Here is a 22,948-nt window from a genome sequence, read left to right on the forward strand (position 1 = left end):
TTTTTTTTGAGACAGGATCTTAGTAGGAGCTCAGGCTGGCCTTGAGCTCACTCACTTTGTAACCCAGACTGGTCTCAAACTAGCAGCAATCCTCCTGCCTCAGCCTCCCAAGTGCTAGGATTATAGGTGTGTGCCACCATGCCCAGCTGGCCTATATATAGTTCTGAACAAATGAATTTCTACTACAATCATCTAAAGCAAGCCTCACTCTATTGTTGGGCCTGGAGACTTGTGGCAAGAGATGATCAGACTCCTCCCAACTCTTGGACAATGGAACACATAGAGGGAACAGCTCATGTGGGACATCATGCCTTCCCCCCTGTGATTTTTTTTAAATTTTACGTATGTGGTACAGGGTCTCACTATGCAGCTCAGATTTGTAATGATCCTCCTGCTTCAGCCTCCCCAGTGGCTCAGCCTGCCCAGAATAGAGCGATTGAATCTGGGTCCTTTGCACTTAAGACTGATGAGCTATCTCTGCCCCCCACCCATGACTCTTTAATGTGACCTAGATGAGACTCCTGGTGCCAGTCTTCTAATAATGTCAAAGAAATTTCTCAAACCATTTGTGTCCATGCTTACAAAATTCCACAAAAGTTCACAAAGACTCCAGGAAAGTGACAGAACTGAGGGCAAGATTAAGATCCAGAGTCATTTCTGTAATATCCCTGATTCCTTGAGACTGCCTCAGCTTGGGGAAGGGAGGGTTGCCCTTATGGTGCGACCCCATGGTCATAGGTCATTTATTACCTAAGTCAGGAAACTCAACTCTCTTTAGAGAGGACAATTCCAGGAGAAGGAAAGAATCTGCTTTCCACAGAGGACAGCTTTTCTTAGCTTCACACCAACCCTTTTGCCCACCAACCCAGCCCTCCTGGATCCCAGATCCCAGTGTCACATTCTTCACTTTCCGCAAGCTTTTTGCTTCCTCCCCAGCCCAGGCACTGTGTATCAGGCCTCTCTTTCAACCTTGCTTTGATGTTTGGTCCCCAATATACCTACGTTCCCTGGGGTACCTGAAGGACCCAAGGAAAGGACTAGTCAGCCACATTCCCCAGAAAAAATAGTACCTCCCTCTAGCTACCCCGCACAGCCTGATCCTGATAGTCAGAGCGCCACCTGGTGGCCAACAGAGCAGGACAGAGAAAAACAGAAGGACCAGCAGAAAAGAGAGAGGGTGAAGCCAGGGGCAGAACAGTGTTTCAAACAGTAGGGTAAACAGAGACCCACCCACAGCACCCCAGCCTTCTCATTCTTGTTGGACAGGCTCAGGCCTTCTTGAAAACAATAGCGAGGCTGAAGGGGACATGCCTTCTGGTCAAAGTAGGTCCAAGATAAATGCCACATCTCTGTGACAGTGAACTGAAACTGCTGTCGTACCTGAGTCATCTGTCCTTGTTCACAAGGCTGGGGCTATACACAGACCTCACACAGCATGCATGTTCCAGTGGGTGAGCCACAGCCACCACACCTCCCAGCCAATACCCAGGGCATGCGGGCCGAGCCCCCACAAGAGCCTTCTATGTTCCCTTCATCAAAGACCTGTAGCCCTGTGTCACCAGGAACGGTGCCGTCTCCTGCCCAGCATCACCCAGTAGAAAGGATTTCAGCACTTTGGTGTCAGCACTTCCTCAATTTCCTTCTCTTTCAACCCTATTGAAGCTGCCCTCCTGGAAGCCCCTCAAAATTTCCACTTTGTTAGGTTCAGACTTCCACCTCCAGATTTCTTTTCCAGTCGTTCTGTAACTCTGTACACTCTTCCTGAAACCACTGCCAACTCTCAGCTTTCTCCAATCTTCTCAGTCTCCTTTCCTGACCTCTCCTAATGTCCCACTCTTTGACCCCAAGAGGGCCAGCCATCCCTGGCAGAGACGACAGCTATAACTTCCTGTGCAACCTTGGCTTCCCCTGCCCTCCCAGCCCATTCTCCAGCCTGAGAATCTGTGAACCTATGAGTCAGACCATACCTCTCTGATCAAAACTCCTCATGCCTCCCAGCTCACCTGGCTTTTAACTAACTCCAGACCTGGAAGTCACTACGAAGCTGTGCGCTGCTGTTACTTTTCTCTTGCTGAGACAAAACACCCAATAGCCAAAACTAAGAAAGGAAAGGCTTATTTGGCTCATAGTTCGTGGAGGTTTCGGTCCATAATCAGCTGGCTCCAAGGCAGAGTGTGCCACGTGGCAAAAGGCAGCAGTTCACGGTGGCGGGAAAACAGCAAGAGCAAAAGGGGAGGAGCAACAGCAGTGGTAGAGAGCAAGCCTCTTTCCTTCCCTTACACTGTATTCAGGCTATCCACCCGGAGGGGGGCGGGTAATACTCACACCCATAATCCCAGCAGCACTCAACCTATAATCCCAGCATTGGATCAACACCCAGCACCTCTCAGCTCTCACCCTTTTCCCTTTCTCTGGTACAGTATTCTGCTCCAGCCACCCTGACATGCTCAGCATGATCCTGCTGCACCATTTGGGCTCTCCCACCTCCCCTTTATTTTTAAATATTTATTTATTTTTATTTATTACATTTATTTATTGTGTGTGTGTGTGTGTGTGTGTGTGTGTGGCCAGCTCAGCCCACCAGGGGGCGGGGCTGGCTGGCATGTGGTGCTGGAGGATTGAACCACAGTCCCTGTGCTTTGCCAAACTTGTTTCAAGTAGGTGCTTTAGACCACTGAGCCATCATCTCTCCAGCCCCCACCTCCCCTTTAGACCACTCTTCCGAGACACATCTACACAACTCATCTTTTTTTTTTTTTTTTTTTTACACAAAAGCAGCATTTCTTCCTGGAAGATCAATCTCAGAACCTTGCACTTTCCAGGGAAGCATTTATTCCACTGAGCTATCTCCCCAGCCCCACAACTCATCTTGACATCTGTATCATTGCTCAAATTCTACCTTTTAATAAGGCCTTCCTCAACCGCTCCATCCCTGGCCACCTTTCTGCTTCATTTTTCTCCACCTAACATATATTTCCGAGTACAAAGGCTTGGTGACAGTTGGAGCCCTGTGAGGAAAAGTGTCGACAACCCCCAAGTTGTTTCTCCACTCTAATCCCCCTCTCAACCTCCCCCACACCACCTGGTCCTATCCTTTCCCACCACTCGGTTATTCAAGTAGGACCCCCTCCACAATTGCCGCTTCTCTGCTCCTTTTGTCTGTTTTTGAGACAGGGTTTTGTTATGTATTTCAGGCTGGTCTTGAACTCACTATGTAACCCAGGATAGCCTCAAAATCACAGCAATCTTCTCTCTTCAGCCTCCTGAATTCTATAGATGTGTGCCAGCATGGCCAACCTTTCTCCTCCTCTTAACCATCAGACACTTTGACAGATCACCTGAATCAGGGCAGTACTCTCCTCCCACACTCTCATAAACCCTGTCTGTTCTGGCCATTATCCCCATCCTCATGCCACTGGAACAGCTCTGGTCCAGGTCACCTCCACACTGCTGAATCCAACAGCCAGTTCTCAGGCCTAATCTCACTTCCCCCGTCAGCAGCCTGTGCCTAACTGTAGCTTCCTCGCCTTCAAACACCATTTCCACTTTGTTTCTAGTCCTCCTTCATCTTCCTAACCTCCAGAAACTGTTACACCCCAATGTTCTGTACTCAGACTGGTCGTTCATACAGTTTTCTGCTTTTAAAATGCTATGGGAGGGGGCTGGCGAGATGGCTCAGTGGTCTAGAGCACCTACTTGGAACAAGCTTGGCAAGGCACAGGGACCACGGTTCAATCCTAAAAAAAAAAAAAAAATGCTATGGGAGCCAGGCATGGTGGGAGGCTGAGGAAGAAAAACTACAAGTTCAAGCCAGCCTAAACTACATAGTGAGTTCAAGGCCACCCTTGAACAGCCAGACCCTGTCTGAAAATTAATTAATTAATATAAAAATGGTATGAGTTTGGAAGTATAGCTCAATGGCAGAGCATTTTCCCAGCATGCCCAAGGCCTTGGCTTTGATCTCCAGCACAGCAAACAGAAACTATAGTACAGAAACTATAGTTTTGACTTTTCTAGCCCAGACTTTTCAGGATTCCATGCTCAGTTACTGAACGGTCCAACCTATATCTCAGCCTGAAAACCTACTGGAATCTCATCTTTACCTCACAAACCTGCTTTCCCCCCAGCCTTACCCATCTTAATTGATGGCAACCCAAAGATCAAATACTCAGATTAAAAACTTCACATTGTCCCTAGCTTCTCACTGCTCTTTCACCTTACATCCAATCTATCGGCAAATGCCCACTGGATTCCTATCTTTGGTATATGTGCTGCCAAAGTGAGCATGCCCTACTGGCTTCCTAAACCCACAGAGTTCCTCTTCCTATCTCTGTCTGCTACAGAATAAGCCCGATGACCAAAATCCCTTGCCTGCATCCCAAGAGTCTGCTAACAGGTTTCACTGTCAACAGGGCAATTAGTGGGTCCTTTCAAAACACAGGTGAGAAGAAAAAAAGAAAAATCACAGGACCACAGGTGAGACCACATCTCTCTCCAGTCAACCCAGCAATACTTTCCCACTTCTTTCAAGGAAAAGCCAGTCTTTTCTATGGCCCAAAGGGGATCCACCTCTTAGCTCTCCTTCCTCCGGACTTCTCTTCAACTGGCCTCCCTTTCCTCAGTCCAGCCCAGTGACCCAGACCATTTTGATGGTAAAACACTGGTTGTTTCTGGTGTTTTTTTTTTGTTTTTTTTTTCAGAACCAGGGATTGAACTCAGGCCCTTGCACTTGCTAGGCAAGCGCTTATTCTACTGAGCCATCTCCCTGGCCCTAAAACACTGGTTGTTGATGGCAAACCTTTTAGAGCTTTTAATAACAGCTGGCTGAGGCACAAGCCCCATAGGTTTACCACCACTGCTTAAATTATTCCTAGCTCAGGCCCCTGGCACCACCTGTTCTGCACTGCTCACTTCCCGGCCCCACTCCTCATCTCCACCCCAGGCTCCCTTGTAAATTCTGTTCACGTGCCAGTTCCTGAGATCTCTTCTGAATACACTATCAGAAATTGCCATTCCAGCCTGGCATTGTGGCACAACTTGTAATCCCAGCATTCTGTAAGGCTGAGACAGAAGATCACAAATTCAAGCCCAGCCTGGGCAAACTCTTAGCAAGATCTTGTCTCAAAAAATAATAATAATAATAATAATAATAATAATAAAATAAAATAAAAAAGTCAGGCATGGTGTGGTCGCCCATAATACTAGCACTCAGGAGTTGAGACAAAGGATCGCTGCAAGTTCGAAGCTATCCTGGGCTTCATAATGAGTTCAAAGCCAGCCTGAACTACAAAGATAAGCCCCTCTGTTTAAAAAAAAAAAAAAAAAAGCAGGAGCTGGACCTGAAGCTCAATCCCCATGGGGTTCAGAAAAAGCAAAAGAGTAAGACAAAAGCGCCACCCCACCCCTACCCAGCACCCCTTACTTTTCCTGCTTCGTTTGCTATGGTCTGTCTCATTCTCTACAATATTAATTCTGCCAGGACAAGAAGTTCTGTTCACAACTTTATCTCCAGGGTCTAAACGCGATCTACATAGAATATATGCGCAACAAAAATGTATTGGATAAAGACACAGAATTCGCAGTCACCCAGCTTATTTTATGAAACCCAAACTCTCTCCGGCGCTTAAAGAGCTCTAGATCACGATCCCGGTCGGGCCAAGCCTATTTCTAGCCAGCCCGGGTACGGTCAGGTCCCAGGATCACCTGTGCGCGTGCCCGTCCCCCCACCCATCGCTCTTCCCTCCCGTGCACGAGCACCGCCCTGGTCCCTTCTAGCTGAGTGCCCTCCGCGGTTCAAGATCGCCGCAGATGCAAAGACCCCCCCCTCCTACCTGGCCACCCAGCCTTCGGAGCAGGAGCCTAACCCGGGGAAGCGGCTGCCACTCAGTTGACCTCTGACCCATTAGTGCCCGCCCCCGGGAGCCGCATCCCGCGGCAGGAGCGCAGCTTCCGGCTCGGCAGCCAATCCGCGGGCGCGTGCTGCCTTATAAGCGCAGGGGGTGGGCCGGCGGGCTGGTCGCTGGCCTCTGAGCTCTGCTCTGCTGGGTGTGCGGGCGCCATGTCGGGCCGCGAAGGTGAGTGTGTGCCGTGTGGGGCGGGAGGCGGGCGAAGCGGGGCGGGAGACGGGGACGCGTTCAGCGCTCGCGTTGCCCACAGGTGGCAAGAAGAAGCCCCTGAAGCAGCCCAAGAAACAGGCCAAGGAGATGGACGAGGTGAGCGCGGGGGCCGGGCTGGGGGAGGCGGAGCGGTGGGTGGGAGAGGGATCTGTGGTGAACCTGTCGCGCCCTTCCCCCCAGGAAGATAGAGCGTTCAAACAGAAGCAAAAGGAAGAGCAGAAGAAACTTGAGGAGCTAAAAACGAAGGCCGCGGGAAAGGGCCCCCTGGGTAAGTGTGCGCGCCCGCAGGACCGAGGCTCCGCCGAGCCGTTGAGGCCTCGTGCAACCGGAGTCTGGGTTTCCGGAGGCCTGAGCCCGGGCAGCCTTAGCCGCTCACTGGGCACGGAGGCTGCAAAAATTTGCCCCACAGATTCTAACAATGAGGTTTCTGAATTGCCCCAAGTTAACCGATAGTGTCTTTATTTGCTTATAACGTTACTTAGGGCTGGGGAATATAGCTCGGCGGCACAGTGCCTGCCTGACAAGCAGAAGATGCTGAGTTCAATTCCCGGTACCAAACAAAAAATTACTGAGAGGGTCCGGGGAGATGGCTCAGTAGAATAAGTGCTTACCTGGCAAGCGCAAGGGCCTGAGTTCAATCCCCGGTTTTGCAAAAAAAACAAAAACAAATTACTCAGAATTTTTGTTTACCACTTCTATTGTAATAAGTGACAGTGCGTCTCAAGTCATTTTGGGTGCATCTACTTGGTTTGCTGCTGTTCCACATAGTTTTGTGGTTTTCTGTTTTTGTTTTTGTTTTTAATCTCTTACTTATGTGCTTGGTACAGGGTCTTGCTACACAGCTCGGACTCATAGTGATCCTCCCCAGCGCTGGGAGACAGGCATGTGCCACCATGCCGGGTGGCAGTGACCGGCTGGGTATGCGGTACTAGGGATCAAATTTGGAACTTTGTGCTTGCCAGGCAGGTGCTTAGACCACTGAGGTATCTGTCCAGCCCTGTTCCACATAGTTTTGTATCCTGTCATTTTGTTTCTTTTATATGAGAGTAATGGATTACATGTTTCCAAAGATGCTTAAGGTCCAAGAGTGGTAACACATAGTATGTGTTTTTGGTTTTTCTGAGACAGTCTTCTGTATCCCATGCTGTCCTTGAATTTTCACTGATTCTCCTGTCTTGTCCTCCTGAGTGCACTTGACTTACTGTGCTTTTTAAGTAATATTGTACATTTGCCAAAGTAGTGATTATTTCCTTTAGTTATTTATATCCTGTTTGAGCACTTTGAGCCACACAGGATGCGATGGAGGCAAAGACAGTGAAACTCATCCAGGTCTTCCCAAAATTCCTATCCCAGTGGATTCAGTCCATTATTATTTGCCTGCATAGCACTGGGATTCTTCCTGCTGAGATTGGTATCTGGTGTCTTGCACCTTCTTGCCATCTATAATCATAAACAAGGAGAAAGCCAGTAGTTAGTGAAACCCTATGTAAATGAAGCATTCCTAATCTGAAAATCCAAAGTGCTCCTAAATCCAAAATGTTTTTGAATGCAGATGTGTTATAAACCAGTCACGGGCTCTTTTGCATAATTCAGATGCAAATCATAAAATTGGCATGTTAAGGAATGGGGACAGAGGAGTCCTTTCAAGGAGGACATAGGGATCCCAAGTTGTTTACCCGCCATGGGATAGGTTCATTGACTTTTTAAAAAAAAATTTTATTTATTTATTTGTGTGTGTGTGTGTGACCAGCTCAGCCCACCAGGGGGCGGGGCTGACTGGCATGTGGTGCTGGCATATTGAACCTCAGTCCCTGTGCTTTGCTAAGCTTGTTCTAGGTTGGTGCTTTAGACCACTGAGCCATCTCACCAGCCCAGGGTCATTGACTTTTATCATTTAAAAAAAAAAAAAATGCAGGATGCATGAGAGAGAGATACTGGGGAGCAGATTTATTAGGTTTAAAAAGCAAGGAAAAGAGAAAAAGCTTTAGCTTGAGCAACTAAAGGAAGCAAAGGTCTGATCAGACTAGCTCTTTTCTGTCTTTTTTGAGACGGTCTCCATATGCTGTTCAGGCTAGCCTTGAGCTCACTTTTTGGCCCAGGCTGATCTTGAACTCGCAAGGATCTTCCTGCCTCAACCTCTCGAGTGCTGTGATTACAGATGTGAGCCACTATACCTGGCTCAGAATGGTTCTTAAAACAAAAAATAGTATTAGCTTTTTATGGTTTTGCTGGGGTGTACTAGAGACTGGTAACTTGCTGCTGTGTCATGAGGTAATCCCAGTACTCTAGGAGGCAGTACCATTGCAAATTTGAGCCCTAGATAGCAAATTGGAAAGACCCCATCACAACAAAGGATTGAGGATGTAGCTCAGTGAGAAAGGTCTATGTGTATGGGGTATGCAGAACATAAAAGGATTTTGTGTTCAAACTTGAGTCTAGTATCCCAAGATACCTCCTTTTGTATAAACTAGTGTTTAAAATCCCAAATGCTTCTGGTCCTAAGCATTTCAGATAATGAATAGTGAACCCAGTTGGTTTTGTTTTTTAGGGTAGGGGTTTTATAATCATTTTTTTAGGGCTGCAGAGGTAATCTTGGTGGTTTAAACTCCTGCTTGGCAAGCCCAAGGACCTGGGCTTAATCCCCTGTACCACATGGCAGCCACCAAAACAGTGTGGTGGCAAATGCCTGTAATCCCAGTGTTGGGGAGACTGAGACAGGAGGATCACTGAGTCTGAGCTGTGTAGTGAGACCCTGTACCAAATACATAAATGATTTTTTTGCTATTTTTTTTATTTTTTTCCATAATTTATTGATAAACAAATAGCAACGAGACAGTTTCAAATCAAATTCGTAGGATAGTTTCAATAGTTAACGCATTGCATACTCTCTTCCTAGTGGTTATTTGCTGTACAAAATGCAGACATGATATCCTGTCCACAAACACTATTAGAACAAATCAGGGGCCGGGGAGATGGCTCAGTGGAATAAGCGCTTCCCTGGCAAGCGCGAGGACCTGAGTTCAATCACTGGTTCTGCAAAAAAAAAAGAACAAATCCTTCTATTCACTGAGAGAATGTAACTGTACATCTATTCTAATCATTTTGAATACACAGATACAAAGTGGATGTTCATCTGTATCCCCTTTTTTGTTTAGTTCCATCATTTGAATATTATATGGGTGTTAACTCAGCAAAATATTCTAAAAGAGTCCAGTAGTCCATAATAGTATTGGGTCTTCTGCTTGACTGGCAATGTCAGAAATTGTTGACCTGAGTTCCCTATAGCTCAACATAACAACATGACTTGATTTCTTGTACTTCATTTTTATACTTTTCTGCTGGATGGTTAAGAACAAGGTTAAGCAAGACCTATGCAACAAGAGTTGTAGCTTTTCATAAGGTCAGTGAAATCCCCTCAGGATTTATCCTGAGATCCTGTACCTCAGATTGTAGATCCTTTGTCAATGTCAGCCATGTGGATGAGTCACGGCCATTGCTTGGCCAATGTGCTCTCTGTGAAAGCCTGAGAGAATGTTTTCTTTTCATGTGACTCTCCTTAGGCACACTCTACATCATCGATCACTTTCCTCTTTGGCCCCATAATCTCCTTGATCAGAAAATTTGGGACACTACTGAGTTACATGACGTTACAGTACAAGGTCTCATATGTCCTGAGTCTTAATTGACCTTGGAAGGCTAGGGCCAAAATGTTGGCTTTCCTTGCGGCCCTCCTTTTTGTCTAATTTTGGTCTGCAAACTTAGGTTGTTAACCCTCCAGAAGAGAAGCTTATTGTTATTGCCATATAACCTAGGCTGTTAAGCTTAACCTGTCTGTCTGAATATTGAACATTTTAGGCTTAACATGGAATAGGCATTTTTCTAAATAATTTTTAAGAAATATTTTAACAGATTTTTTACAGCATTTTTGTATCTTTTCTGTATTCAGCATACTTAATTCTACAACTAGTTAATTACCATAAGTGTCAAATGTCATCTTTTTTTTTCCTTTCTTTTTATGTATTTAGTACAAAGTCTGTAGGGTCTTACTACACAGATCAGACTCATAGTGATCCTGCTGTTTTCAGCCTCTCAAGCACTGGGATTACAGGCATATCACCATGCCTAGCTGTCTCAGCACTCCCCAGGGGTGGGGCCTGCACACAAGCTGAGGATTGAACTCAGTCCCTATGCCTGCCTAAGCAGGTGCTTTAGTCTGCTTAGCTATCTGACCGGCTCTGTATTTTGTTTTTGTTCTTTTTATGAATTTTAGGGCAGGGTCTACCAGTGTACAGGATCTCACTACGTAGATTAGACTCCTAGTAATTCTGTTTTCAGCCTCCCCAAGTGCAGGGATTACAGGTGTGCACCACCACACCCAGTCTCAGTCACCTGCTCAGGCGACTGCTGGGGGCCTGCGTAGCATGGCAGGTCAGGGATCAAATACCAGCTGTTGTGCTCTGCCTAAGCAGGTGCTTTAGTTCGCTGAGCTATTTGGCTGGCCCATATTTTGTTTTCTGACACATGGTCTTGCTATGTAGTTCAGGTTGGCCTTGAACTCACTGTGTAGCCCTGGCTAGCTTCAAACTTGCTGCAGTCCTCCTGCCTCAGGCTCCAGAATGCTGAGATTATATGCATGTGCCACCACACACTACCACCACATACAGGCCTTGAGTAAGCCAGTAGTGGTAGCATATACTGTAATTTTAGCACTCTGAGAAACCAAGGCAGGAAGAGTGCAAACTCCAGCCCAGCTTCTGCAACTTTTTGTCTCAAAAATAATAATTAAAAACAATAGAGTATGTAGCTCAGTACAAAGGCCCTGGGTTCAGTCTGTACTGCATTGCACCCAAATGTAAGTGCAGTGAGTGAACCAGACCACAAAAACATAGGATAAGGGGCCAGAGAAATAGCTTAGGGGCATAAGCACCTTCCTGGCAAGCATAAGGTCTTGAGGGCCGTTCCTGATACTAAAAAAGAAAAACTGGGTGGGATATGTGGTGGCATGGACCTCATAGTCAGGCTATCCAGATTGGAATCCTGGTTCAGCACTTATCAGCTTATATTGAACAACACAACAAAAGACTTATCTGTAAGTGGGTTGTTGTGGCACAATAAATGAAGCACACAATAGTGTTCATGGGAAACAGTGTATAGCCATTGCTTGTGCCCCTTCCTCAGCCTCATTCTGCCTTCATACAGAGTAGGTATCAGGAAACTACTGTTCATGCCTTTGGCAAAGTGAAGGCATGGTGCAAGAACCAGGCCTTAACTAGGATCCACATCAAATCCATGAGTTTTTACCATAAGAACTGTATTATTCTAAAAGTGTTTTTTTGTTTTTCCTTTTGCAGCCACAGGTGGAATTAAGAAATCTGGCAAAAAATAAACTGTTCCTTGTGTGTACGATGATGACGACCCTGGATTCCATTCCTATTCAGATATCTGGATGCCCTCCCATAAAATCTCTTGACACCTATAACTACAGTGAAGTGTGTTCTTGGAGTCTGTTGTACATGTAAGAATAAAATTTTATAAAAAAAAAAAAAAAAAAAAAGAAAAAGAAAAAAATCATACAGTGGCCTATTGTCTCTTTAATAATTTTTTTTTTAATTTTATTTATTTATTTGTGTGTGTGGCCAGCTCAGCCCACCAGGGGGCGGGGCTGGCTGGCATGTGGTGCTGGCATATTGAACCTCAGTCCCTGTGCTTTGCTAAGCTTGTTCTAAGGTGCTTTAGACCACTGAGCCATCTCACCAGCCCTGTCTCTTTAATTTTCATTAAACTATTCATACCTCAGCTGTGAATTTAAAGTAAACCCAGCCTATAATCCTATAGTCTACTCTTTGAATCTTTGTTCTGTTTTAAAATCTGTGTTGTCTGGCATTAAACCGACTTATTTGAAGGCCTTATTCTTCTATGGATGGTTGTATATTCAATAGAATATGTTATCTGAGGTGGGTAGAAAAATTTAGGAAGAAAAAAGTTTGTTACAGTATTTGTCATAATGGATCAATTGTGTTATCCATCTGTCCATGTGAAAAGTCAGCTTTGTGCAGACATGGGCATATACCAGTGAACATAGCTTCTTTTGTCAAAGAACCTCTATTTTATACATAGGTATAGGCACGTAATGGTACATACTATGAAGGGGAAAAGAAATGAGAAAGAAGCAGCCAAAAACTAAGAACCAGATGCCCTGAAGACTGCATATCTGCTAGGTCTGCAGAAAGGTCCTTGGTGGATTTCTGTCTTGAGACTTACTCTGTAGTCCAGGACAGCCTCAAACTCAAGGTGATCCTCAGCTTCCCAAGGGCTGGGATTATAGGCATGCGCCACCAAACCTAGCTTTATGTCCTACCCCACATTTCGTCCAAAATAAAGTCTGCCCCTGGCATATTCCTTCTAATACTATCCCTCCATTCTGCAGTCCTTTTTTTTTTTTTTTTTTTAGGAACCGGGGATTGAACTCAAGCACTTGCGCTTGCCAGGGAAGCACTTATTCCACTGAGCCATCTCCCCAGCCCCTATCCCTGCATTCTGTAATCCTTCATCTGGATTGGTCACCCCCAAATAGAGCTTCCTGCTCCTACCATTGTGTTACTGCAGACTATACATTCAACCAAAAATAATTGTACTAAGCCATAAATCACTGCTTGATTTACTTTCTACTGCTTGATTTATTCAGTGGCTTAGAGCACAAGCTGAAGTTCTTAAAATTACCTGTGAGGCCATATAGAATCTAGGTACCACTCATTTCCTTCTGATCTTTAATATTCAGCTCACTGGTCCTTCAGCCAGAATAGCCTGTGTTTCATGCAAACTTCAAGGTCCTACATACTGGACACCCCTCAAATCGCCAAACTCAACCATCAGTACAGTGACCTCTTCCTGAATCACTAAAGTGGTAATTCCATCATCTCTTACCCCAAATTGTCTTCTGATTTATCATTTGCCACCTCAGACTACAATGTAAACTTTACATAACCCATCTAAATGTGCTTACTGAAAGAGTTGAGAGGCGCAAGTCTTGCTTTCCCCTCCAGGTCCTGGTACAATTATAGAAACTTAAAACTTTCTCTGAGAATGTGTTTTTAAAAAAACTAGTGCCAGGCATGGTGAAACACTAATCCCAGCACTCGGGAGGCTGATGGAACAGGATCACCACAAGTTCAAGGCCAGCCTAACCTGCACAGCAAGTTAATGCCTAAAAAAATAAAAGCAAACTAAAGGATTGTAGAATCATGAGACAACTATGTCAAAACAAGTGGTTTGGGGATTTTTTTGTTTCTTTTCTTAGGCTGATATGAAAACACACCTGGCCTAGAAGAGTTTGAAAAGGATTGAGGCCTGGTTTACCACTACAGTGTAGCAAATATTAATAGAAAAGAAAAAATCCATGCCAGTTTGCTATGGTTCTTTTCGGAAAGTTGTACACACAGCAGAATCTTTGGAGTTTCTGCATTCGCTGTAGGGCACCCAGCCTGGCAGTGCTGAAAAAACCCGTGAGGACTAATAACAGCACACTGCCCCAAAACAGCACTACTGCTCTTCTGCTTGGTGGGTCCCAATCCCTGATGACAAATGAGCCATCCTCAGGCCAGGAAGACAGTTCAGTGGAATTAAGTGCTTGCCTGGCAAGCACAAGGTGCTGAGTTCAATCCCTGGTACCACCAAAAAAAAAAAAAAAAGCAATCTTATCTCCAGAGCCAGAGATCTGCAGCGATTAAGACAATTTATGCATTCAGGAAAGGTGTAGTGGTGTATGCTTCTAATCCCAATACACAGGAGGCTAAGGCAGGAGGATCACTGTGAGTTGTTTTTTTTTTTTTTTTTCAGAGTTTGAGTTTTATTGTGACGCCGCTCAAGCCTTGACAGCAAACTTGCGCAGAGGGTACAGCCGCTCCTTCTGCTACTGCTTCTTGGTCTTTAGCTTCTCCTCATGCTTATTGAGCCGGCGGCGCATGGCTCGCATCTTCTTAGGCCGCAGGTCTAGGGGCTTGTACTTCTTGCCCTTGTAATATTTCCTGAGGTTTTCTTTCTGGGTCTGGTTGATGACAGTGAGAACAGGGGCAATGGATTTGCGAACAACTCAGATCTTGGAGAGCTTGGACGCCGCGCCGCCCGTCACTTTAGCAACGCGCAGCTGTGACAGCTCCACCTTCAGGTCGTCTAGCTGTTTCAACAACTCTTCTTTCTTCTTGCCTCGAAGATCCGGAGCCTTAATCTTGGCCATAGTTGCAAAAGAAGGTGCCGCCGCCGCCTGCTAGGAGAGCGGATCACTATGAGTTTTGAGGCCAGTCTGTGATAGCAAGACTGTCTCAAAAATAAATAAATAAAATTCAGCCTGCCCAGTCTGGACAATTGAACAAGGTCTATCCAAAGATAATAAAGGGCTGGCGATGTAGCTCAGGACAAAGGCCTTGGGTGGTTCAAGCCCAGTACCAGGAAAATATTTTTTTCAATGTTCAGGCAGCTATTTCAGGGAACCTACCAATTGTTTTCAAAAACTAAACTAGCTGGGCATGGTGACACACACACGCCTGCAAGCCTAACACATGGGAGACTGAGACAGAAGGATTGATGTGAGTTTGAGGTCACCCTGGAATACATGGTGAGTTCAAAGCCAGGCAGCCTGAACTACATAGCAAAATTCTGTCTCAAAAAAACTAAACTCCTGAAGCACTGAAGGCCTGACAGCAATCTCCTTTTCATTTAATCTCCCTTTCATGAAATGCTTTAACAAATATTCATGGGTCAGTCTAGGTTATGTGATACTGAGCATTGAAGGTTGAAAGTTCTCACTCTTGTCATCAATGTCAGTCCTCCACAGCTGCTACCTATGCATCACTGCTGCTCATTAAAATCCTGCAGGCAATCCAGCCCAGCTCAAATTCTTCCCTGTGAAAGGTGGCCCACCTTAGGGACCGGAGAGATGGCTCAGTAGAATAAGTGCTTGCCTGGCAAGCTCAAGGCCTGACTTCAATCCGTGGTTCCGCCAAAAAGAAGGAAAGGAAAGGAAAAAGGAAAGGAAGAAAGAACCTTGATCTTTCTTTGCCACAGATAATTCCAGGCTGGCACTCCGTGAATTCTTGTCTGAGTAGTCTCAATGCACCAGCCTCCTGGCAGAATTCTTGCTCCTAGTAGAATTCTTTCTACTTCCAACTTTTGGACAATCCAAGGGCCACATCCAGGGGGCCTCCTTGGACCTCTTAGGTCTCATTTTGCTTCTCCACAACGCTTGGGACAGAAAACTCCCACCCTCAGCAGGATGAGCAAATGTGCGTTAACCCCTTTCCACACGTGTACACGTTCTCAAATCACTCTCTCCGTGAACACATACATACATCTGAAACACTGACTATTCTGGAAGATGCCTAGTCACTGCAGCTCCATTCATACACCTCCCAAAGGCCCCCTTTTTCGATCTCCTGCTAAAAGAATCGCCAGGTACGCGACAAGTGGGTTTGGCGGGAAGACAGTACACGACCCCTGACTGCTCGTTTCAAGCAGTGATAAGCCCAGGACGAACTGCTCCTATGTAGCTTTGTACTCCAGGGTACCGCGGAAGGGGCTAAGAGTCCAACGCTCAAAAAACCAGATACACCTCCCACTAACGTCCCCTAGGCTCGGAGTCACAGCAAGGCCTGGTTAGCGGAGGGCGGAGCGTGGCGTCATTGACGCTCCGATAACGTCATTTTCCCGCGCCCTGCCTGTGGCGGCTGATTGGCTCGTAGGCCGGGGGGGGTGGGGCCCTGGTGGCTGAGGAGAGCTGCGGCGCGCGGGCAGTTGATCTAGCTCAGGCCTCACGCCGACCTTCCTGGCCCTCGGGGGCGGCATGGCCGGGACCTCCGCGCCGGGCAGCAGGAGATGGAGCGGACCACCAAAGCTCCACCCTGGCCCGCCGCCCGTCACCGGCCACCTTCCGAGCAAGCGGGCCCGGGTCTTTCCCGCGGCCGCCCCTTTGGATCCCGAAGACCCATTCAGTGAACATGGGGAATTCACCGCCGACGATCTGGAGGAGCTTGACATCCTGGCGTCCCAAGCCCTGAGCCAGTGCCAGGCCACGCCACGGGACCTGTCCAGTGAGTCTTGCGGGCCCTCACCAGGCGGGAGGTGCAGACTTCACCGGTGCTCTCGAGAGTGGAGGCTCCGGAACCCCAGGGAGCTGTGCCCCGGGGTCTTGGGACAGTTGTCTTCCAAAAAGTACATTGATTGGAGCGAGAAATGTATCAGGTATATCAGACAGCCAATTTAAAATATATATAGCCAGATTAACTTTTTACTTTACGTTTTAAACTTAAGACCGCCAGACTCTTGGTTCTAAGCAGAGATCCTTGTACCACAACTACCACCACCACCACCTCCAGAGCCACCACCCGGGAGAGGTTTTAGGTCATATGCAGTCCAGGGTGCTTGAACAGTGTGAGCAAAAAGGGCCTAACGAAAAAGAAAAAGGGCCTGACAGGAAAAAGATGAGATACAGCCACTGACCTAGCAAGGTGCCCAAAGGTTAGGACCTGCAGTGGATCTGTAGAGTGATGAGCAAAATACAGTTTTTTTCCTTCATGGAACTTAACATTCTAGTTAGAGGATGACTGAAATCTGATGGGACTGTCAGACAAATAAAATCACCTTGAATCTGTACTTGGCAGATAAGGCATCTTAAATGCAACAAGTTCATTACCTAGAAGCCTAGTCCTCCAGCATCTCTAGCATCTCCAGCATGGAGCCTGGCAAAAAAGATGCTATTCAACACCCATTGATGACTAGATGTCTGTGTGACACTGATTTGCATCACTCTTCATCCAGTAGCACAAGGTGACTCCTTCCCCTACTTTGACTCTGTATCCGATTCTTTTCTAAATCTTAACAACTTTTCTTCTTTAATCCATCTTTATAATCCATCCTTTTCATATTTCTGCCAACATCTTGACCTATGCTACTATGGCTCTAACCCAGTGCTAAATTGGCTCACTCTTTCTAGTCTTGTCTGCCTGCAAGTCAAACTTCATACTATACACACAAGTGATCTTTTCAGAACTCAGATCTAGCTGTATCACATGGCATGCGTAAACATTCATATTAAGAACTCTGTAATAATAGCTTCTCACTACTTCTAGCATAGAGACCAAATTCATTCTTTCTTTCTTTGTTTAGACTGGGTTGCCCTATGTAGTATAATGTAGCTGAGAGTGGCCTCAAACTCACAGCAGTCCTCATGCCTCAGCTTCCCAAATACTAGGATTATAGGTGTGTGCAGTAATAAGCTTGGCTTAGAGACCAAATCTATATTGTAGCCTGCAAGGCCAAGCAACAAGGCCCTCTGGCCCTTTCTCACTTTCTGTCTCTTAGTTCCAGCCACACTTTTCATTTCTTGAACTTCAAGGATTTCTTTAATCTTTATTTATTTATTTGGTACAGGGTCTCACTATGCAGCTCAGACTTGTAATGGGCCTTCTGTCTCAGCCTCCCCAGTGCTGGGATTACAGGTATGCACCACCATGCCTGGTTTGGGTGGCCAGCACGGCACACCCAGGGTTCTGGGACTGGCATGGCATGCAGTCCCAGGGATCGAACCCAGGTCCTTGGGCTTGCCAGGCAGGCGGTTAGACTGCTGAACTATCTCCCCAGCCCTCCTACATCCTATAATACAGGAACTCTTACACATTGCTCTGTTGAATGTTCTGGCCTCCTGTACCCTATCTCCACTCATCTGTCTCATCCCCGTGTATCCTCAGCTCTTAGCCCAGTCAAGGCTTTCTTAGGGAAACGTTCCAGTCATTGCACTTGAGCTGAGTCACATTTTTATAGCTATTATCGATTTGTCCTCTGTAACCCTTATCACAGTTGTGATCTCTAGGCACACCTGGAGAGTGACTCCGAGGCATTTGCACTGAGCTACATCACTGAATCGTTTTACTTTTTATTTGAGACAGAATCTCACTAAGTTCCCCAGGTGGCTGGGTTCAGATTTGTAATCCTCCTGTTTCATTCTCCCAGGTTGCTGAAATTATAGGTGTGTGCCATCATGCTGGGTTCACAGTTGTATTTGTATTTATTCATGTAATTATTTGTTAAATGTCCTGTAAGCTTCCTGAGTTTTAGGATTGTATCCATTTTGTTCACTCATATCTTCATAGACACTAATACCATTCCTGGTATATTGCAGGTACACAGTAAATATTGTTCAATAATGGTGTAGTCCTGGCTAGCAAGATCTCCACAGTACCTTTCAGCCTTTATTTTTTAGTTTTACTTATTTATTTTTAGTTTTTAATCTTTCCTTTCAGTTCCTTTAACATTGAGTGAGGAGAGAGTTGTAGCATCTGTGATTTTATAAGGATTGTTTATGAGTTAACATCATGTTCTTAGGTTGAAAAATACCAATACATACTGCTTACTAGATTGTTCTCAGTTTTCAAGAGTGCTTCGTGTTGGACATGGTGGTGCACAACTATAACCTCAGCTACTCAGGAAAATGAGGCAAGTTTGAGGCCAGGCTCGGCAACTTAATGAGACTTAGTCTCAAAAAATAAAAATGGCTGGGGTATGTAGCTCAGTGGTAAATGGGCCATGGATTCAATCCATGGTAACACATATACACACATAATAGTGATTCATTTCTGCATTTTTTGGCAACAGTGGGAAAAATTTGGGTCCTAAAATGTACATCGGAATTGTTTTATACAGCTGTTCATAAGGTCCGCAGATTAGATGGGATGTCAAATAGTCCTGCAGCGAAGAACAGAGAAAATGCTCCAGTTAAAGATAACTTCGAACTAGAGGTACTTCAAACACAATACAAAGAACTTAAGGAAAAGGTAAGTAGCTTCACTTCTGGGGTTTCTGTTGCTGCTGTTTATTTTTGATGCTGAGGAATAAAAAACCTAGGGCCTTGTATATATTAAGCATATATCCTACCACTGACCTGCACTCCATGACTTAAAATAGCTATTTCATTCACTTAGGTGTTTAAAAGCATTGTACAGGAAAGCATATAAAAGTTTTTTAAACAAGCATCTCAGTTTGTTCCTGTAAAGTGAGAGAAGGTTGGGAATAGAAAGCCAGAAAATTTAGACTGAAAGAAACAATGTGAGCTTCCCAACAGCAAGACAAAAAAAGAAACACTGTACACCAGATCCAAGAGGAAAAATACAGACTGTTAATGCACTGATTAGAATTTGTAGCATATATCTCTATATGAAGAACATGATAATGATTGCTGTTTTATTAGTAGCTTTAGTGTGACTGCAAAGGCAAGCAGAAACACTGAAACAACAGCCAGGATATGGAGGCAGATTTATTTACTTTGATGGTCACTGATTGGGATCATTCCCAAAATATCAGGCTCTGATTTCTACTGATCTAGGGCTTTTGTATGAGGCACAAGCAGGAAGTACAAAGACAAGAACAGCCTGGCAGTGCTGATTAGCTAGCAGGGTTAGATCAGTGGTTATAAGGGTAGATTAATGGTCATCAGTTTATGAAGCTAGGTACAATGGTAAAATCAGGCATCCTGTATGATTGATTACACTCTCATGGTTACAGGGTCAAGAAAATAATTATGGGGCTGGCCATATAGCTCAGCGGACAAAGTGCCTGCTTAGGCAGAGCACAGCAGCCGAGGTTCAATCCCCAGCGTGCCGTGCCAGCCCTGCCCCTGGGGTGCACAGAGATGGCAATTGAGACTGGGCGTGGTGTCTACAACCATACCACCCTGAACACACCCAATCTCGTCTAATCTTGGAAGCTAAGCAGAGTCAGGCCTGGTTAGTACTTGGATGGAAGACTGGGCGTGGTGCCATGCCTATAATCCCAACACTTGGGAGGCTATAAACAGGAGACTCACTAGGAGTCCGAGCTACGTAGTGAGACCTTGTACACCCTGTAGACCCTGTACCAAACATATAAAAAGAAAATAATTACAAGCCATGAAAAGAACAAAGTTTTAAAAAGAATAATTTCTCTTGTACGGTTTTTCCCTTTTATGACTACATGTGAGTTCGTAAGAAAACCAGGAACAAAATGTGAAATTCCACTTCATTGAAGTGTTATCTTGGATTGGTAACTGCCTGTAGAGCCTAAAGAATCTACATGTGACATGAAAGTGGAAGGAAGACTATGAGAGAAGAGGAAGGAAACTGGGGTGGGGTAAAGGGGAAGTGATGAAGGTGCATTATCCGCATGTATGAAATGAAACCTAGTCTATATAACTAGTATACTAAAAATAATCCATATGAGTGAGTGACAAGTACATCCTGTTCTTGCTAACTGTCAGTTAATTTGGGATTTACAGCTGAAGGCAATGGAAGAAGAAATCCTCATTAAGAATGGAGAAATTAAAATCTTGCGGGACTCATTGCACCAGTCAGAATCCATTCTGGAAGAACAAAAAAGATCACATTTCCTTCTTGAGCAAGAGAAAACCCAAGCACTCAGTGACAAAGAAAAGGAGTTCTCCAGAAAGGTGACTTAGAGCAATTATTCTGCATATGATGGACAGCAACTTTGTCTGCTCACTGATTTCTTCCCTTCCTTGATTTCCTTTGTAGTACTGAGGATTGAACCCTGAGCCTTCCACACCAAACTACATCCCCAGCCCATTTTTTCATTTTCAGTTAGGGTCTTGCTGAGGTGACTAGGCTAGGCTCAAACTTGAGATTCTCCTGCCTCAGCCTCCCATAGTTAGGATTACAGTCATGCGCCATCACATCTGCTACTGATGTATTTTAGAAACAGTGACACTGTTCTGCCTATACATCTTCCAGGGAGTTTTCAACAGCTATTTGTCTTAAGTACTTTCTGCTTTTAGTGAATTGTCACACTTTTCTTCCAGAGTCTGTGTATGGTGTTGAAAAGAAATTAGATAAAACACTGTATCACTATGGTAGCTAGTATTGGCAAGAATGAAATCACTAGTTTAGAATTTCTAGAAACAAGCTTAAATTTGAGCTCTTTTAGTAGATGAAGAACTCAGCTACCTACCTTAGGCCAAAAGGAAGTATAATGACAAGTTTGGAAAGAAAGGAGTATGCTAGCGTCTTGGGTAACTTAGACCTTACCAGGACACATTTTGATTTCCTATGCTATAGTGGGAAAGTAGTTTTTGTTTTTGTTTTTTGTGGTATTGGGGATTGAATTTAGGACCTTGCGCTTGCCAGGCAAGTGCCTATTCTACTGAGCTATCTCCCCTGGCCCCAAAATTTTGAGAAGGAGGTTTGTTTTTTTGTTTTGGGTTTTTTTTTTTTTTTTTTTTTTTTTTGCTTATTCATGCTGCCTTAACAGCAGTTCTGATACAGCCTCTGGAGCTGAGAGTCGAACCACAGTCCTATGCACCTGCCTGCGTTTACCCAAGCTGCACTTTAAACAACTGAGCTATCCGGCAAAGCCTGATTTCCTATGCTGTAGACATGTTTTGTCTCTATGGGAGAGGATGGATTCTCCACCAAGGAGAAGTTCCCAGACTCATATTTATAACTCGAAGTCACAAGTAAGACTTCTTATCTCAAGTGTAAAAATATGAGGAAGGCACTGATTGGTCTACCTGGACGAGCTGCTATCCAATGAAAGCCCCCGTTTGAATCACATGTTCAGAGGCAATGATTATTTCTTAGGGAAAGGGAAAAAAAAACAAGTATCTAGTACATACCATCACTTTCCTTCAGTACTTGATGAAGGTACTGAAGTGTGTTTGTGTGTGTGTGTGTGTGTGTGTGTGTGTGTGTGTGTAGACTGAAGCCAGGGTCTCATACATGCTAGGCACACACTTCCACCGAGCTAAGTCCCCAGCCAAACTTAACAAACTTTAAATATTCTGTGTACTAGATCTGGACATAGGGGTGTACACCTGTTATCTTAAGACTGGGGAAGCTAAGGGAGGATCACAAGTTCAAGGCCAGCCTGGACTATCTAATGAGTGTGTGTGTGTGTGTGTGTGTGTGTATGTGTATGTGTGTGTGTTTTACGGAAAGGTCTACAGGGTGTTTAGGGTCTCACTACTAGATCGGACTTGTAGTGATCCGCCTGCATATACAGCCTCCCAAGAGCTGGGATTACAGGCAGGCACCACCATACCCAATCTCAATTGCTGTCTCAGCACACCCTGGGGGTGGGGTGCAGGCCTGGGGATTGAACCCCCTGGCCCCTGCACTTTAAACCACTGAGCTATTTGGCCGGCCCTAGAAAACCATAATAAAAGCAGAATGTGCTATACTTATAATCCTTAGCCTTCCTCAGAAGGGGAGAGGGGGGCAGGAGGATTGCCACAAGTTCAAAGCCAGCCTGGGCTATATCATCAGATCCTGTCAAAAAACAAAGCTGGGGCCAGCCTGCTAACTCAACAGACTAAAGCACCTGCTTAGGCATAGCGCAGTGGCCAGGGTTTGATCCCTGGCCTGTCATGCTGGCCCTGCCCCCAGGGCATGCTGAGATAGTGATTGAGACTGGGTGTAGTGGTATGCACCTGTAGTCCCAGCACTTGGGAGGCTGTAAACAGGAGAATCACTAGGCGTCTGATCTAGTAGTGAGACCCTGAACACCCTGTAGACCCTACCCTAAATACAGAAAAAAGAAAAAGCTGGATGTGCTAGCACACACCTGTAATCCCAGCACTAAGAAGACTGAGGCAAGAGGATTGCATCAAGTTTGAGACCAGTCTGGCCTACAAAATGAGTTCAAGTCCAGCCTGAACAACCTAGCAAAACCTTGTCTCAGGGGGCTTGTGAGATACCTCAGTGAACTACAGCACCTGCTTAGGCAAGTGCAAGGACCATGGTTTGATTTCCCTAGCACCATATGCTGCACCAGCCCAGCCCCTAGGGTGGGCTGAGCCA

At 45.4% G+C, this 22,948-nt stretch overlaps 3 protein-coding genes, 1 long non-coding RNA gene and 1 pseudogene across 7 annotated transcripts in view; 3 read left to right on the forward strand and 2 right to left on the reverse strand.

Annotated features, from left to right (window-relative positions):
- The window catches only part of Ccdc51 (coiled-coil domain containing 51), a 9,068-nt gene extending 3,163 nt beyond the window's left edge, over nt 1-5,905 (reverse strand). The window contains exon 1 of one of the 2 annotated variants that reach the window (XM_023702280.1): nt 5,832-5,905. In XM_023702280.1, the coding sequence (XP_023558048.1) occupies nt 5,832-5,903 (72 nt within the window). In that variant the 5' untranslated portion in view covers nt 5,904-5,905. The remainder of the gene's footprint in view (nt 1-5,831) is intronic. The other variant, XM_012517154.2, reaches the window with a different exon arrangement.
- Nucleotides 5,906-5,967: 62 nt separating this feature from the next.
- On the forward strand, nt 5,968-11,655 carry LOC111812871. The gene is made up of 4 exons (XR_002818248.1): nt 5,968-6,074; nt 6,157-6,212; nt 6,297-6,384; nt 11,468-11,655. It is a non-coding gene; the product is annotated as an uncharacterized LOC111812871 (long non-coding RNA).
- A 2,288-nt stretch (nt 11,656-13,943) lies between these two features.
- LOC105743678 lies at nt 13,944-14,379 on the reverse strand (annotated as a pseudogene).
- Nucleotides 14,380-15,872: 1,493 nt separating this feature from the next.
- The window catches only part of Atrip (ATR interacting protein), an 18,391-nt gene continuing 11,315 nt past the window's right edge, over nt 15,873-22,948 (forward strand). For both annotated transcript variants that reach the window (XM_023702279.1, XM_004642142.2), the window contains exons 1-3: nt 15,873-16,198; nt 18,807-18,937; nt 20,413-20,583. In XM_023702279.1, the coding sequence (XP_023558047.1) occupies nt 15,952-16,198; nt 18,807-18,937; nt 20,413-20,583 (549 nt within the window). In that variant the 5' untranslated portion in view covers nt 15,873-15,951. The remainder of the gene's footprint in view (nt 16,199-18,806; nt 18,938-20,412; nt 20,584-22,948) is intronic.
- Nucleotides 21,456-22,948, forward strand: part of Trex1 (three prime repair exonuclease 1) — a 15,032-nt gene continuing 13,539 nt past the window's right edge. For both annotated transcript variants that reach the window (XM_023702283.1, XM_023702281.1), the window contains exon 1: nt 21,456-21,460. The gene's annotated coding sequence lies outside the window, so the exon portion shown is untranslated. The remainder of the gene's footprint in view (nt 21,461-22,948) is intronic.

The sequence above is a fragment of the Octodon degus genome, unplaced genomic scaffold, assembly GCF_000260255.1.
Source record: "Octodon degus isolate 3935 unplaced genomic scaffold, OctDeg1.0 scaffold00147, whole genome shotgun sequence".
Classification (NCBI taxonomy): Eukaryota; Metazoa; Chordata; class Mammalia; order Rodentia; family Octodontidae; genus Octodon; species Octodon degus.